General features: G+C 40.1%; 1 protein-coding gene across 2 annotated transcripts in view; it reads right to left on the bottom strand.

The window, feature by feature from the left end:
• The window catches only part of PARN (poly(A)-specific ribonuclease), a 126,664-nt gene extending 109,614 nt beyond the window's left edge, over positions 1-17,050 (bottom strand). For both annotated transcript variants that reach the window (XM_036409803.2, XM_036409804.2), the window contains exons 1-11: positions 16,890-17,050; positions 16,413-16,490; positions 14,656-14,735; positions 14,020-14,087; positions 13,852-13,933; positions 11,485-11,545; positions 6,260-6,425; positions 5,429-5,494; positions 4,191-4,229; positions 3,839-3,881; positions 1,799-1,879 (exon numbers count right to left, since the gene is read on the bottom strand). In XM_036409803.2, coding sequence (XP_036265696.1) covers positions 1,799-1,879; positions 3,839-3,881; positions 4,191-4,229; positions 5,429-5,494; positions 6,260-6,425; positions 11,485-11,545; positions 13,852-13,933; positions 14,020-14,087; positions 14,656-14,735; positions 16,413-16,490; positions 16,890-16,908 — 783 coding nt within the window. In that variant the 5' untranslated portion in view covers positions 16,909-17,050. The remainder of the gene's footprint in view (positions 1-1,798; positions 1,880-3,838; positions 3,882-4,190; positions 4,230-5,428; positions 5,495-6,259; positions 6,426-11,484; positions 11,546-13,851; positions 13,934-14,019; positions 14,088-14,655; positions 14,736-16,412; positions 16,491-16,889) is intronic.
• Between the last annotated feature and the right edge of the window lie 379 nt (positions 17,051-17,429).

Raw genomic sequence — 17,429 nt, 5'->3', positions numbered from 1 at the left:
GATAGAGCATCGACCTGCAGACTGAAGGGTCCCAGGTTCGACTCTGGTCAGGGGCATGTACCTTGGTTGCAGGCACATCCCAGTGAAGGGTGTGCAGGAGGCAACTGATGGATGTTTCTCTCTCATTGATGTTTCTAACTCTCTATCCCTCTCTCTTTCTCTCTGTAAAAAAATCAATAAAAATATATTTTTTTTTAAAGAAAAACAATCCCAAAGACTAAACCCAATAACCATATCCTTACCCTTCTCTAGAGTAGCAGACACTGTTGACATCCCCTTCTTCAAACATTCCCTCCCATTGGCTGCTGTGTCACAATAACCTCCTGGTGCATTTTTCTACTTCTATCATTTAAATGCTGGTCTTTAGAATCCTACACTAAGTCCTCTTCTCATTCCTCCTACACACTGTATGTACTCTAATCCAGTCCCAGTCTCTCTGCCAACAACAATCAAGTGTAGCCCTCACCTCTGTCCTATGCTCCAGAATGACAACTCTGCCTACGGACACCTACCCTTGGATGTCCCAAAGACCCTGGTGACCCCATACAAATCCAAATAGGCCACACAGGTGAAGGCTTGAGCTGCAAGTAATCTGCATCTTGGTGAAACATCCCAGGAAGAAAGGATGGGAGGCAGAAGCTTGCAAGGAGTTGCTAATATGCCATCTCCCGCCAACCTCCCTCTGTCCCAGGAGGCTGAGATCGTTTCTCACGGCCTCCCAGATTCCGATGAGGCTTGGGACTTGCTGCCTCACCACCACACCACCACCAGCCTACCCTTGTCAGAAGAGAGCTGCAGAATATCAAAGCACCTGGCTGCAATCTAGAATTGGTTCCTTAATAATGGAGTATCCACAATTCATGTGGCAGCCATCTGGCCCCTTTTTTTTTTTTTTCAGTTGTCTTTTTGTGTATGGAACAAGGACCACATGTAGCTGGCACCTTTGGCTGAGCTTCCTTCTCTATGTAAGTAATAAAACATCTAAATCTAAAAATGGTTTATTGTGTCTTTATTGGTTGAATCAGTCAGATGTGACCCTACCTTATATGTCAGTTTGACATGTACCCACACACAAAAAGAAACCTACTTCACTTGTGTCCCCCCACCAATATCATTCAAGCCCGCTCCGTCTAAGTGAACTGACATCAGTCTACCCAGTTGCTCAAATGTCAAGCTTGAGCATCAGCATCTTCCTTCTCTTTTCCTCTTTCACCACATACATCCAATCACAAATTCACTGATTATACCTTCTAAATATCTCCAGATTTCACCAAAACTACTACTAAGAACCCTATTCCAGATCACTGATATATCTCAGCTATGTTATACCACAGCTTAACAGGCCTCCCTGCCTCTAGTCTTTCTCAAATCCATTCTCTAGCAATCAAGATGATGTTCCAACAACACAAATACGACCATATCATCCTAATCTGTCAAATCATATATTCTAAACTTTGTTGTAGTAAAACTGGTAACTTGCTTGAAATCAGACATAGTGGTATTAGTTAACAGTCAATGAAAGCCAATGACACATAATCCCAATGATAATCAAAAACACTTTTTTCAAGACGACTTCATACAAGGGAAGATTGGTTAACCATATCAGACTCACTTTGTTGGCTAGGTCTAAATACTTAAGTTTGCCTTGTTCTATTCTAGATTTTCCTACCAATTCAATTTTTTTATTGTAGGAAACTAATCATTAAATTGAATGCAACAAATGATCTATAAATATAGAGAAAGTTATTTCTTTTGGGTCTCATTTACCATCAGAAGGAAATGAATGTAACTCAATTACCTGTTCTTTAGCATGTTTCTGCTGCTCTCTTCTTTTGCGTTCTTCTTCATCCACTTTGCTGACAACTATGTATCGCTCTTTCTAAAAGACATAAAGCCAACATACACTTTTCTGGAAGCAACTTGACCCACAAAATTCCAAATTCTGCTACCATGAGAAGTTATCATTTTTATCACTTCATGTCTTTCATGAGCTAAAAACACTGAAAGGATTTTTAAATGCCACCAAAAGTTGAGTTGATGCATTACAAACTAAAATCCTGCTTCTGTGTTTCATGACAATTTCCCATGGTTTATTAATCCAACACAGTTAAAAGTATCGACAGCCTTAGCTGGTTTGGCTCAGTGGATAGAGCATCAGCCTGCAGACTGAAGGGTCCCGGGTTCAATTCCGGTGCCCTGGTGGTGGGCTCGATCCCCAGTAGGGGGTGTGCAGGAGGCAGCCCATCAATGATTCTCTCTCATCATTGAACTTTTTATCTCTCTCTCTCTCTCTCTCTCTCTCTCTCTCTCTCTCTCTCTCTCTCTCTCTCTTTTTCCCTCCCTCCCTCTCTGAAATCAACAAAAAAATTATTTTTTTTTAATTATTGCCCGGGCCGGTTTTGGCTCAGTGGATGGAGCGTCAGCCTGCAGACTCAAAAGTCCCAGGTTCAATTCCAGTCAGGGGCATGTGCCTTGGTTGCAGGCACATACCAAGTCGAGGTGTGCAGGAGGCAGCTGATTGATATTTCTCTCTCTCCCTCTCCCTTCCTCTCTGTAAAAAATCAATAAAATATATTTTAAAAAATAAAAAAATATCAACAGACTGTGAGAATAAGACACTTTTCAAGATAAACATCTAAGAAATTATATTGCATCTAAACAGTTGGTTTTAAAATAAAGTTCGTACATCATATTTCATGAACATAGAAAAAATCCTAGATTTTCTAATAATTTGTCAGATATCTTCTTCCTCATATAGTGTATTTTTTATCAATTAAACACACCATAAAATCTTCTATGTCAAAGTTTGAGATATATTTCTAGCAAGATTGTTTCTTAATTCACTTAATCTATATATATAAAAGCCGAGCCAAAACCGGTTTGGCTCAGTGGTAGAGCGTCGGCCTGCGGACTGAAAGGTCCCAGGTTTGATTCCGGTCAAGGGCATGTACCTGAGTTGCGGGCACATCCCCAGTAGGGGGTGTGCAAGAGGCAGCTAGTTGATGTTTCTCTCTCATCTACGTTTCTATCTCTCTCTCTATCTCTCCCTTCCCCTCTGTAAAAAATCAATAAAATATATTTAAATACATAAATAAATAAAATAAAAGCCTAAGCGACCTTTATGACCAGTCCACCGCTGACTGGCTGCTATGACATGCACTGACCACCAAAGGGCAGGCGCTCAATGCAGGAGCTGCTCCCTGGTGGTCAGTGCGCTCCCACAGCCAACCTTCTATGCCCAGCCAATTCCCACAGTCCCTATCCCCTGCTGGCCAGCCCCAATAGGATTGGGCGAGATGGCCCTGATCAGCCCCCACTGCCTGCCAGGCCAAGGAATCCCACCCATGCACAAATTTGTGCACCAAGCCTCTAGTCTTTTATATAATTTGACATCTGACTTCAGAGCAACAACTAAATTCTAAAATCCTAAAATTTTATAAAAGGAACACATCATCAACTCACCATTACCCATCACAGTTCTGTCAGTACACCTTGGGGATACATGACAATACTTATGCATACAATTATGGCCTAAATTCTAAACTTTAATTTTGCTTGTCCACATAACAGAAATGCTTTAATTAGAACATGTACTAACATTTGCATGCTTTCAAATTCACAAGCCTGCTCACTCCTACTGGATCAGCATAAAAAAGCATTACAGATCAGCATTACCATGCCCATATACAAATGAGAAAAATGAGGCTTTAAGCAGTTAAAGAACTTGCTAAAGGTCACCCAGCTCATAAATAGCAGGGCCAAGAAGTGAATTCCGACTTCTGACATATCAATGAACCATTGCATGTGTTTATTAGCCCTGGATAATGCTTGAGGTTACCTTTTCAGTTTCTAAAGTCTCAACGTGAATGCCTTTGGGATACCTAAAGAAAAGGAAGAACACATCACATCAGTAGAGGAGAAAATGACAGCAACTAATATAACTATAATTTAATTAAATCATTAAATATGAAATAAGTATTAATATGACAAAACATAGTCCATAATATTTCAGCTGCTAAATGAGCCCACACCCCAGGAAGAAGTAAAATAAAGTGCTGCACAATAATTTAAAATAGTCAAATCACCAAGTACAGTAGAATTCTATAAATGAAATGAAAGCTAAAAGATTATATTGCACTTTTAAATCCTGGGTCCCTCACAGAATTCTTGTATATAATATAAACACTTACTTCCAGTTCAAAGTTTGGTAAATTAGTTTTCTTTGGAACCTATAAAAACAAGAGAAAAGACATTAGTCTTGGCTTATTAAAAGAAAATCCTAATTGATCAAGCACTAGTAGGGAAAGACATTTTTTTAAGAACTTCAATAAAAGTGACAGGTTATATGCAAATGGGCAGAATGTCCAGTAGATGAGGCTCAGTGGTTGAACACTGACCTATGAACCAGGGAGTCAGGGCACATGCCCAGGATTTGGGCTCAATTCCCAGTAGGAGGTGTGTGGGAGACAGCTAATCAATGATTCTCTATCATCACTAATGTTTGTTTCTCTCTCCCTCTCCCTTCCTCTCTGAAATCAATAAAAAATATTTTTTTTTAAATGGGCAGGACGTTTGAAGTGTGAGGATTCTTTACCACTTGCCTTCATCAAAGTGTTCTTTAATATTATTGTACTACCTGTATAGAAGAGGTTGGAGTTCCCTTCTAACCGAAGTTTTACTTCCTATGGCTTATATCGAGTTAAAGTAGACAGATGCACTTAAACATTTTTGTGAAACTAGTCACAAAGAAAAAAGTACAATGTTTAAGTTACTGACTCTTTGAAACACTGATTTATTTATTTTTTTTTACCACAGAAAAATTAAAAGCATAGAAGTAGCCTGAGAGTAAATTCTCTTCTGAAGCCTTTATAAATTAAGTACTCCTCGAGACTAAAACAATTATGCCACTCTTCAGCATAACTTAAACCGAAGTTCCACAACAGTTTAAGCCTTTGCAGGATGAGACAAAGCTCTCATTCAGTGTCTCTATATATTATCATACCCACTGAATTAATGTTAAAGTTAGTGCTTAAATTTTGGGAGTATGACTACAATCAAAACACTATTTATGAAAATGTTTTTGTTTTGTTTTGTCTTTATTTTTTTTTTCTATTGCTCATTTAATTTTGTAATTGTTGACAGTATTACAGATGTCCTCCAATTTTCCCCCCTTTCACTCCCGTCCTCCCAGCTCCTGCCCCACTCCAGGCCTTTTCCACACTATTGTCTGTGTCCATTGGTTATGACATATGTAATTTCTTTGGTTAATCTCTTCCCGTCTCCCCCATCCCTCCCCACTGAGGTATGTCAATCTGTTCCATGGCTCCATGCCTTTGAAGCTATTTTGTTCACCAAGGCCAAATACAGCACATGTCAAAAATCATCTACCTTTCCCCAAAAAGATGTGAAAAGATTCAGGGCAACTAACCCAGTGCATGGGTCTAAGTCCAAGTTCTTATTTTCTTCACTCTGTAACAAATCTTCTATTTTCTCTCTGAAAAGTTAAAATAAAAACATGAATGTCAATACCTTTAAGGCAGTGTTCCCCAAAGTGTGGTACGCGTACCCGCAGGGGTACGGGAAGAGTTTGGTGGGGATATGCACTGCACCGTGCTTAGCTGGGCCTAATTCTACCTTCTCATGAGTATAAGGGGTACTCAGCGTTACTAAAATTATAGAAGGGGTACACATATGTCAAAAGTTTGGGAAACACTGCTTTAAGGGATAAGGTCACAATAAGGCTTGAAGAAAATTAATTTATTCTGGCTTATTCATTTTTATTGTTGTTCTCAATAAATTAATGACAACTCAAGGCTACACCCATACAAATGATTTAAATTTTTACTTTTCTAGTAAAGCAGTTATACTGATAAGTAATCTAAAAAAGCCTAGACACTCCTTCAATGGTACAATGGCTTATCAGAAACTTCACTGTGAAAGAAAAACACATGAACATGTTGCAAACATCTGGATGGGCCTGTTTCATTGCTCTGCCTTCAGAGGAACTAGACAGTGGCTACCAGGCTTTTGCAGAAGGCCTTCACAGTGACATGACAAGTCTAAGTATAGTAAACAGAATCCTATTTACTATGTGCTGTTATCACACACATTCAGATATGCCATAATTAAATCCTGCCAATCACAACATCACACCTCTGTGAGTAGTATGTATGGGCAGCACAGGTTCAAGATACAGATGTCAGTCCTGCCCCCAATACACATTACACAATGCATATTTGGTTCCAGTTTATGAACTTACACCACTTGGTCAATAAACTTCTTCTGATCCTCAGGAATCGTCACAGGACACTTTGATGTATTAGGAGACACATATGACAGAGCTCCTGCACCATTGGACTGTGAACGTTTTTCATCATACTGCTCTCTTAACTGTCTTTCTTCCTCCTGATTTAAGTACGGAATTCCTAAACATAGTTTTTAAGAAAAATGTATTAGTAGAAGTAACTGTGTTAACATGAAAATTGTTTAACAAACCAAAGAGACTAAAATACTCAAGAAAGGCCTAATTTAACTATATCTAAAAAAAAAAAAAAATAGAAAAAGCAAATGATTTTGAAATATGTTTTCTATTCATACACTCCATTCACTTATTCTTTTTTCTTTTTTTTTTAAATATATTTTATTGATTTTGTACAGAGAGGAAGGGAGAGAGAGAGTTAGAAACATCGATGAGAGAGAGTCATCGATCAGCTGCCTCTTGCACACCCCCTACTGGGGATATGCCCGCAACCAAGGTACATGCCCTTGACCGGAATCAAACCCAGGACCTTTCAGTCCCCAAGCCGACGCTCTATCCATTGAGCCAAACCGGTCTCGGCCACTTATTCTTTTAACAAAATTTTATTTGGCACTTAAACGTTGTTTCAGGAAATGTATGAGGCACTAGGGAATCTACCAGTGAGCAAATTAGATGCATCTTACTGTGTAGTAAATAAAATGACTTTAGCCAGGATAATCAGAGAAGGCCACTGTGATTGAGGCACAAAGCATAAAAATGATTCAGATATACAAAAAAAGAAAGAGTATCTCCAGCAGGGAAGTAAATATAAATGTACTGAGGATGGACATGGCATGGACTATTCCAAAAACAGCAAGGAAGCTGGTATGGCCAGAACACAAAGAACAGGAAGATGGCATGACACTAGGCTGGAGAGAGAATGGAGCAAGATTACAGGCCACAGTAAAAATTTGTTATATTCTAAAAGCAATGGAATGCCATTAGAAGATTTTAAACAAGGTAACTAAATTACCTGCCTCATGTTTTAAAAAGATCACCTGGAGTAGGGAAGTCAGTGCTACAAGCAATTGTCCACTATAATTGTCCAGGCAAGAGATGATCAGAGATCAGTAAACTTTTTCTTAAAGGGACAAGTAGTAAATGTTTTAAGTTTGTGGGATGTATGGGGGTAGCTGTTGCAACTATTCAGCTCTGCTCTTGTGGCATGAAAAGAGTAATATACAATGAGTAATATACAATTGTGTTCTAATAAAATTTTATTTATAAAACTAGAGGCCCGGTGCATGGCCTGCAGGGACTGGGCCAAAACCGGCTCTCAGAAATCACTCAAGGCTTCTCGGATTGCAAGAGGGTGCAGGCCAGGCTGAGGGACCCCACTGGTGCACCATCAGGGTGAGGAGGGACGGCAGGAAGGCTCCAGGGCATGTACGGCCTGTCTCACCCAGTCCCAATTGGCCAGACTCCAGCAGGAAGCTAACCTACCAGTCAGAGTGTCTGCCCCCTGGTGGTCATTACACGTCATGGCAATTGGTCAAACAGTTGAACAGTCCAACACTTAGCATATTAGGCTTTTATTATATAGGATAGGCAGAAGGCCAGTATTACAGATTTAGAATATTTTAGGCTATTCTAAAGATGGGAAGAGTAATTTTAAAGATACAACAGACAAACCTACTGATATACTAGAGATGAGGGATAAAGAAAAGAGCAAAATAAAAAATGATGCTATTAAATTTAAGCAATTAGGAAGATGATAGTGCCACTTAATGAGGTGGGGGGAAACTAGGCAAATAGGATTGAGGCTTCAAAGATGAAAACTAAAAGCTACCTCCTGAATATATAAAATCATTAAGGTACAGGTGTTGAGAAAGAAATTTAGATATCATTGGGATATGTATGGTTTTAAAAGCCATGGGATACTAACAAACTTTGTAGAAAGAATGATGGAATTAAATCACATCTGTCAACAAATAACAACACTGCTAAGGTTATTGCCTACATTCATTACAGAAGAAACTGAAATTACCAAATTCAGTTCAAAGTTTGAGAAAATATACAGGAATGATGCAGTGGAGAAGAGAAAATAATTCAGGAAAAGAGAAGGGGAAACTGGAGAAGCCAGTGCTTGACAAGGAGACAGGGACTAGCCGTTGACAGACGCAGGAACTCCTCTTCACTGTAAAGAACAGAAGTAGGAAGGCTGGGTCCAGACATGAGTCTGGTGGCGAGAACTTGTAGCAGCTCTTCTCTGCTTTTTTCTATTTTCGAGAGGCAGAGACAGGGTGAGAAGTTTGGAGAAAGAGATTGTAAAAAAAAACAAAAGAGAGAGCTGGAAAGGGAATTTCTAAGTCAATAAAGTAGGATTTTTGGGCATGAATGTTTATTTGGAGCTTGTGATCATGAATTTAAAGTAACGAATTAGCTCAGATGTGTTATGTTTTCCAGAAATATTCAGATGTTCAGAAACAGAGAAGGTGGATAGTCAGATCCAACCAGGGTTGAGACTTTGTTAGGTAAGTGCAATGGAGGGAGAGGGAAGGAAGGAAGGATATGATGCACCACATGGATAAGGAGGGAAGTAAAAACAGGAGAGTGGAACAAGAGAGTGGAAGGATACTGATGGTGAAAACGCAATGCAGGTCAACAGATTGCTGAAATAAGGTACTGGAGTAAGTGAATGGGAAGAACAGAAGTTAGTGCTCTCAACAAGAAATGTTGGGAGTAGGTGATAAGACCCATGATGCTATCAAGGGAGTAGATGGCTAAGGGAGGTAGAGGCAAGGACTACTGACCACCTGATCAAGAAACAGTATGACAGAGCATTTGCTGGTCATCCTTGTGGATGCAGAGTTCACCCAGAATGAGGAGAAAGGTAGGAGTGGAAAGACAAATAAGCCAAAGTTGTCAGTGAATGCTATGCCCATGAAGTCAGCAGAAAGAGGGGTGGCAGAGCTAGGTGACAGTCCTGACAAAAACTGTAGCTCCTGAGAAGAGAAAATTCAAATGGTTTGAAAGTGGCATGGGGAAGCAAGGATGCCTACTACTGCCTGGCTGAAGGTATAAACAGAGAGCTGGGAAAAATGACCTTTGTTTGATGCTTTAGGGAGAACATTAACAAGGAGTCACCTGGTTCCATTTCATAAAAGGAAGTCAATACACTTCTGACAAAGCTACCAAGAGAAAGGGGTCTGGCAGTTACAAAGAGTGACTGGAAAGATCTGATAAGGAAGAAAAGTGAAGGTCTATATCAGATTTAGAATACCAACAACAGCATGAAGAAAAAATCCTGGTAACAATATATGGCCTGGGGGTCCTGATCCATCTGTGACTAAAATATCCCAATTATTCTGACTACAAAACAATAAAAAGAGACACACTCTAATTTGGCTGTTTCTCTCCTTTTATGAAAATAAAACCATCAAGTTGGAAACTATACTACATCCATATAAGTCTGGTTAAAGTAATTCCTTAAAAAGAATTTTGTGCTTATGCCAATAAAGTGTTCTAACTACATTTGGGACTTGTATTTTATAATGGCTTTCAGAACTAAGTATGAGCCAAAAGAAAAAAATATATATTTTACATATCCAAATTGTATTACCCACTTGGTTTACCCACTATGTTAAGCAGTTTGGGCTCCAATACTTTTTAGTTATCTCCAAAAGTCAAAATCAACAATAGAAATTAAGATACAGCACCACTGAAGCAATTAAAAAACAACATATCAAAAACATATCCAGAGACACAGAAGCATCAATCAGACCATCAAACCTCAGAGGAGAGTAAGGGAGGGAGATCAACCAAAGGACTAGTATGCATGCATATAAGCATATCCAATTGACACAGATACCAAGGGGGTGAGGGCATGGGGGTGAGGGGCAATGGGGGATAAGGACACATATGTAATACCTTAATCAATAAAGAAAAAAAAACTAAACATAGCATGCATTTTAAAGGCCTCCCAGGAAGACCACATTGAGAGGAAGTGAATTTATTTAAAGTCTATGTTCTAGTACTTTTGTTTAAAAAAATTTCCTTCCTCACCTTACTCAATAATTCTACATTCACCATGGGAAAGAATACAATTTAGGGAAATAATTACAGTAAAAGGAGTTATTGACCTTACCAGCAGCAGGTGCTTAATAATGCTGATAAAAACCACAGGTTTTCCAAACAATGTTCGGGAAATGAGTGAAAGAAGGAAAACCACTCTTGTATGCTCTAATATCAGACATGCACTCATTAGATATTTAATGGCCACTCCCCCCTGATGAAGAGGAGGAATCATACTAGGCAACACGGGCAGGAATGAGACCCGGTCCCTTTATTCAGAGTGCTCAGCAGCCTATCACACCAGCAAGTTAGCCATCATGATTGTACAGTCTACCCAGACTTTTTTTCTCCCATGAGAAACAAGAGAAACCATCTCTAGTGATAAAACAACACCAATAGGAAAAGGGAGTTTTTCATTACAGATTACTGAAATACAGTTACTTTTTAAAGTGCTATACCATACTACTTGTCTTACTGAAAGATAACAGGAAAGCATTCCCCACAGATTTTAGATAAGTCACATAGAACAAATTATGAATAACTATGTTATTATGTTATTAACTATGTATAAGTAATTAATTCATAGAATAAACTATGAGTAAGCTTTACTCAATAAAATCAGCAGTTTGAGAGGTTTCATTAGAGCCAGTTAAGTAGTGTCTACTCTCTTGTTCAGTTCATGGGTAACTAGGTTTGGGGGGAAAAGCACAATAAAGGTTTCAAAAACTTGCCCTGGCCATGGTTAGAGCATCAGCCCAGGGACAGAAGGGTCCCGAGTTCAATTCCTGGTCAAGGACACATACTTCAGTTGCAGGTTCTCCAACCCTGGTAGAGGCACATGAGATAGGCAACCAATCGATGTGTTTCTCTCACATTAATTTTCTTTCTCTCTCTCCCCCCCTCCTTCCTCCCTTCCACTCTATCTGGAAATCAATGGGGAAAATATCCTTGGGTAAGAATTAAAAAATAAACAAATAAAAAAAAACAACTATGGATTTCAGAAACCAGGACAACTAATGGTATAATTTAAGTTAAAAAAAAAAAAAAAAAAAAAAAAAACTTTTTTAAACCTAGAAGATGTGAGATTCTCTTTTAGAGAGCAAGCACAACAAGATAATTCTCAACCAAATCCACACTTTCACGTTCTAAAGATAAGTCACAGATAATCTTACCATTGCGGAAAACTTTGTTGAAATCAAATCCTTGGCTTGCTAGAAAGTCAATGCTTGAGCTCTGAAACAAGAGTAAACAGGACATACATTTCAGTGATTTTAATGGCAGTTATGTAAACAGAAGTGGAGAAGTAACTCAGGTGAGTAAACATAAGCAACCAGGCAAGGAAACAACATGTCAAAAGTCAGAAGACAAGGTATTTCTACTCCCAGGCTGCCAAACAACCCATTAATTGACTTAAACTATCCAGACTAATTAAAAAAACAAAAAACAAAAAAACTATCCAGGCTCCTTTAGAACTTACAAGTGACCTGGTGCACAGATTCGTGCACATTGAAAGGAAATGAATTAGAAGAAAATTTTAATATCACTATTTGCCCTTTCTCTATAATAGAAGTCACCAAAGCTTGGCAGTAAACCAGATTCAGGGCCGACAGTGCCACAGCAATGTAACCCACGGCCAAAGGTGGGATTGCATGGTCCTGCAAGGAATGGAGCTCCCTCCTCTCTGGTTCTGGGTGTGTCACCCAAGAACCGACACTGCCAAGTCACCATAGCTCAATGTGCATCAGATGTATCGGCCAGTTGGACGGTCGGGTAGTCACTTAGCCTTTTATTATATATATATAGAGAGAGAGATAAAACAAATATTCTTTGTTTCACAATATTTAAGAAAACTACTTGGTGAACATATATTCTCCTGATCACTGTACTGACTAGGAGACTAGAAGTAAAAATAAAATATATTTATACTACCTCATCCCAGTTCAACTTTAAGGTAGCTCAAATGTGCAGGTTATAAAATATCAGTATCTACTTCAAATTACCGTTGGGATTCTGAAAACCCAAAATCTTGACTGGATGTTCTTTACATTCAAGATCAAAATAGATAAAAATTCCCAGTAACAAGATATTCAACAAACATCTGAAACCTAGGGTGAGTTGAAATATTTAAGTAAATTTAAATAAAAACATTAAGTAAATAATATTACACAATGTATAGAAGAATGGCAAAATCACAAAATTCTTACTCAAACTGATTGAAGAGTAAGAAATATTACTATAGCTACTCTAATTTTACTCTTGTCTTAAGTCTGAATTGAATAGGGCTAGGGGTGTCGAACTCAATCAGAGAAGGGGCCAAAATCTAAAATCCAGCCTAAATCGCGGGCCGAATGGTTTACTGAACAGTCATAAACTGTCATTGTGATGGAAACGCAGCGGAGTGCAGTGATGACAGCGCGGTGCGGGCCACATTGCAAGGCCTGGTGGGACGGATTTGGCCCGCGGGCCTTGTGTTTGACACATGTGGAATAGGCAATGCAAATTAATCATTTTACTCTAACCCCTCAGAGAACTACCTTTCCTGAACTATTCTTTGACATTATACCATCAATCCAGACTGTCGTACTGTCCCATTAAATGCATTACAGTATTAGCTTGAGAGATATGGTTAAAGAGTAGGTTTTCTACATTAATGATTTCTTTATGAAAATGGAAGGGGAAATGTTCCATCAATGTTTCTCTTTTCCTCTCCCTCTCTCACTAAAAATCAACTTTTTAAAAAAAAATTTTAATCCTCACCCCAGGATATTTCTTATTGATTTTTTAGAGAGTGGAAGAGAGAGGGAAAGACATAAAAATATCCATGTGAGAGAAACATCCACTGGTTGCTTCCTGCATGCACCCTGAGGAGCCTGAGCCAGGGAGGAACCTACAACTGAGGTACATGCCCTTGACCAAAATCAAACCTGGGACCCTTTCATCTGCAGGCCAATGCTCTATCCACTGAGCCAAACCAGCTAGGTCATAAAAAATAAATAAAAATTTTAAACCGGTTATAAGACTAAAATTACCTTCATCTTTTCTCTTCACCCCCAGGCATACCTGAGATTAACTCTCAATTTTATTTGCTTATATACTACCTCATTATAGAAAGAATGTGACATGACTCAGTCACCCAGAAGCCTACCCTTCAGGCTTTCTTAACTGCATTACTACTTACACACAGGAGAAAGGAAAGTTGACATGACATAAATGAACTTATATTGCTACTGGAAGAGAAGCCAGACACAGGATTATAAAGGGCCAGCCAACCCACTATCCACAGCCCCTCCCCAGGGCTGGCCCTGCCCCCAACTGGTATATAATAAATTTGTGTACTGGGCCTCTAGTAAATTCAATGAAAAGGAAAAATTAAAACATAAAATAAATAAAACTGAAGGTCAGAGATGAAATAAGTTTGTCCAAAGCTCAAAATTAGTGGCAGAACCAAATTTTAAAGTGAATTCTGATTCCACATAAGCCCACGGACTCATCAGCAATTCATATCAGGGGGGGAAAAAACCCTCAATTATGTTACTAACCTGACAAACAAATTTGACATCTGGTGAGGATCTATTGAAGGGTTTCGGGAAAACGTAGAAGTTAAATGACTTTATTATATACCTGGGGACACAAGATATACAAGGAGATTTAGGGGGTTACATTATGCCATGACAAAAGCATTCCCACCACTTGTTAAGACAACCTACTTTGAATGTGTGCAGTCATACTTAAAAGCGCAAAGGCCAAATTGAAACAGCAAAAAGTCCATGGAATGCTGGAAAAGAGAAATAAAACATCTGTCAAAACAATGCTCTATGTTTTATGTGAACAACAGTATTCTCAATCAGGTGGGCTTTCTAATTACTAAATTTGACTTTGCTAGAATACTGTTGGACAAGGAGGGAAGTGGCAGAAATTAGAGCAGGAATTCCTAGGCTGAGTTACAGGAAATTCTACGGGATCCGTGGGTGCGATGGAGGTGGGTCTAAGAACAGATTACAGATTATTTATTAGAAGCATTATTTATTTATATACATCTCTTCATGTTCTTCCCATTTAGACAGCTATCCACCATCCAGAGCATCATATTAGGTCTACTTCCAAATTATTAAAATAACCACATCATACTTCCTATAAATCAAATTAACACTAAAAATACTAAACCTTCTCCCAAAATGTCTTCCAGCAAAACAATTATTTTTGCTGTTGTTTTAAACAACACTAAAATATCATTTCATAGCTCGGGTTGAGAAGTCAATGTGCAAGTTGAATGATTAGATTTCTCTCTAATTCAATGTGAGGAGGACCAACATGGAGGAGGGCTGTCTAGCACATCCACTTACCTTTTTGAGCTTCTGATACCTCTCTTCTGGAGTGTCAAAACCATTGGTTAATGTGGTGACAGAGGGTCCATCACTGATTCCTAGATTTTAATAAATAAAAGCGTTTTAACTTGTTAGTAAATACTAATGTAAAAAATGTCAGTCGCCTATGCAGTGGCTCTGTAATTTTATATTCTCATGTATTGCAAAGTGCTCCTTATTTCACTTTTTCAAAATCAGCATTCATTTCACTGGTGACCAAGCTAAACTCTATAACAACAAATTTAGGAATGCGAATGTTTCTATTTCAGAATTGGCAGTTCCAGTGTCTAAAATAGGTTTCAAAACACAAGAATTGTTTAAGAAAATATTATCTATGATTAAGTTTTTACTGCTTTCAAAAGTTTAATGCATAATCTGATATCAACAAATTCTGATGTTTATTATTGTTAGAGTCCCAGCCCTGGCCAACAGTTTGAAGTAACATCTATACAACAAAAGGTATATTCCAGGTCAAGAGAAAATTATTTCTGGTGAAAACTCTTAGCTTCCCAGAGAACTGAATCCAACTAGAAAAGGCATGTATGTATAGTTAAAGCTGAGGATTTACGCAGGCGTCCTCAAACTTTTTAAAGTGGGGGCCAGATCACGGTCCCTCAGAGAGCTGGAGGGCCGGACTATATGAACTACCCACACCTCGGCTGCGCTCACTACCCAAAAAACCTGGCGGGCCGGATCAGACTCCTCTGCGGGCCGCATGTGGCCCGCGGGCCGTAGTTTGAAGATGCCTGACAGGGTGTCCCCCAAAAATCTATACACACTTTAAGATTATAAAGTCAGTATTTATTAACATACAGTTCATTTTCAAAATTTAAAAGTATCAATAGAAATGAGCTTTTATTAATATACACTTTGGGGGAACACCCTGTATTTACTCTCAGCATGCATTCCTTTAGGGGCTGAAGAATTTTCAAATGTGTAAAATCAGAGTGAAAATGGATATCTATACCAAAGCAAGTCCACTGTTCATATTAACTTTAACACTTTAAAAAATAATCTCTAAAAAAAAAATGAATCTGATCCAAAAAGAAAAACTCCTTGCAATTGTATGTGTTGGTAAAGTATTATACACATACACACACCCAGGCCAAGGAGGGCAATGAACACTTCCACAAATGCATAAAGTCTAACCCAAAAGTCAGTCACAAAGGACAAATATTGTATGATTCTATTTATAGGCAGTGCCTCGAGTAGTCAGATTCATAAAGATAGAAATAGTGGTTGCCAGAGGCTGGGGAGGGAGGAGGAATTGGGAGTTGTTCAAAGGATATAGAGTTCCAGTTTGGGAAGATGAAAAAGTTTAGGATGGTGGAGATGGTTGCACAAAATGTGGATGTATCAATACTTAGTGCCAATTACCTATTTTTAAATGGTTAAAATGGTCAATTTTATGTTGTGTATTTATCTAACACACACACACACACACACACACACACAAAAAGCCTGACCCTAACTAACCCTGAAGCTCTCTGTCAAATTGCTTTAAGCAGCACCAAAGCCATATTCTATCCGAAACCCTCAGAGCCCAAACCATCAAAAAGCCCACTTCCCTGCTTTTGACACCCTGAAGAGGAAATGTTGACTCACGTAACTTTTCCAAGGCCATACACAGGGAAAGGGGGCCAGCAAGCAGAAGTCAGGGGCAGGGAGGGTGTCAGGAGGAGCCGGGCCACGCACTGCGAGGTGCCGGCCGAGAGCTTGCAAGGAGGGAGGGATACCTGAAAACTCCCCATCGATGGCAAAGAAGTCCGCCTCCTCTATGGCCTGGTACACTTTGTGAAGATTACTCTTAAAATCTGCGGAAAAACCGAGAAGCTCAGAACCGGTGGTTTGGCCTTCTGCCCACAGTCGCCTAAAGGTCTAGGGGAGGAGGGCCACGGAGCTCCTAAGGCCTGGGTACTGCGGGGATGCAAGGAACCGAGGGTCCAGGCCCTAAAGGGGTGCAGGGGCCGGAAAGGGACAAGGACTGAGGGTGTACGGACCAGGGAGGAGCAAGGCCCTGAGGGGGCACGGGACAGAGAGGCACAAGCGCCCCAAAAGGAATACAGGCTTGGGGGAAAAAGGGGAGCACACTCGTGAGAGGCTGCCTCCGCCTCCGGCCCCACCAAGCAGATTGGCGGGCCGTGATCCGGGGGCCTAGAAGGCCGAGTGAAAGGGGCCGTGGGGACGCGGGGAGGTGCACGGACAACACGCACTGCTCCTGATTATCTCCATTCTGTAGGGTGGCCGGAAGCCGGGCCCGCCGGGCCGCCGCGGCCGTTCTACTCCTCGAGTTCCGCAGCGGCAGCAGCGGCAGCGGCTGAGGCACCAGCTACAGAGACCGCAGCGGCGACTTCCGGGAACGGGGCGCGCGGGCGCGCAGTCACGTGACCTAGCGTCACGGCGGGGGCGGGGCCAGGGCGGGGCTTCCCTCACTCCTTCCAGGGACAGGGGAGGGGCGTGGCTTCCGAGGTCCCCTAGGCTAGGCGATCTAGCTTAGGCGGCGCATTCTGTTTAGAAGAAATCTGCCTATCCTGACATCCAATCAGGGAACAAATATTTCCTGGGTTCCTAGTATCTTCCGGGCACGCTGTAAGGAATGGGGATACAGTGATGAACCGAAGACTAGGTCCCTGGCCCACTGGAGCTTAACTTGGGGGAAGGGGGAGAAGTAAAGCAGGAATCAAACTTGCCACTTGGAAACATGACGATCTTTTTGAAAAGAGGAGGATGATACAATAATAATAATAATGTGA

The sequence above is a fragment of the Pipistrellus kuhlii genome, unplaced genomic scaffold (genome assembly GCF_014108245.1).
Source record: "Pipistrellus kuhlii isolate mPipKuh1 unplaced genomic scaffold, mPipKuh1.p scaffold_m20_p_4, whole genome shotgun sequence".
Lineage (NCBI taxonomy): Eukaryota > Metazoa > Chordata > Mammalia > Chiroptera > Vespertilionidae > Pipistrellus > Pipistrellus kuhlii.
This window is presented reverse-complemented; position numbering and strand designations above follow the sequence as displayed.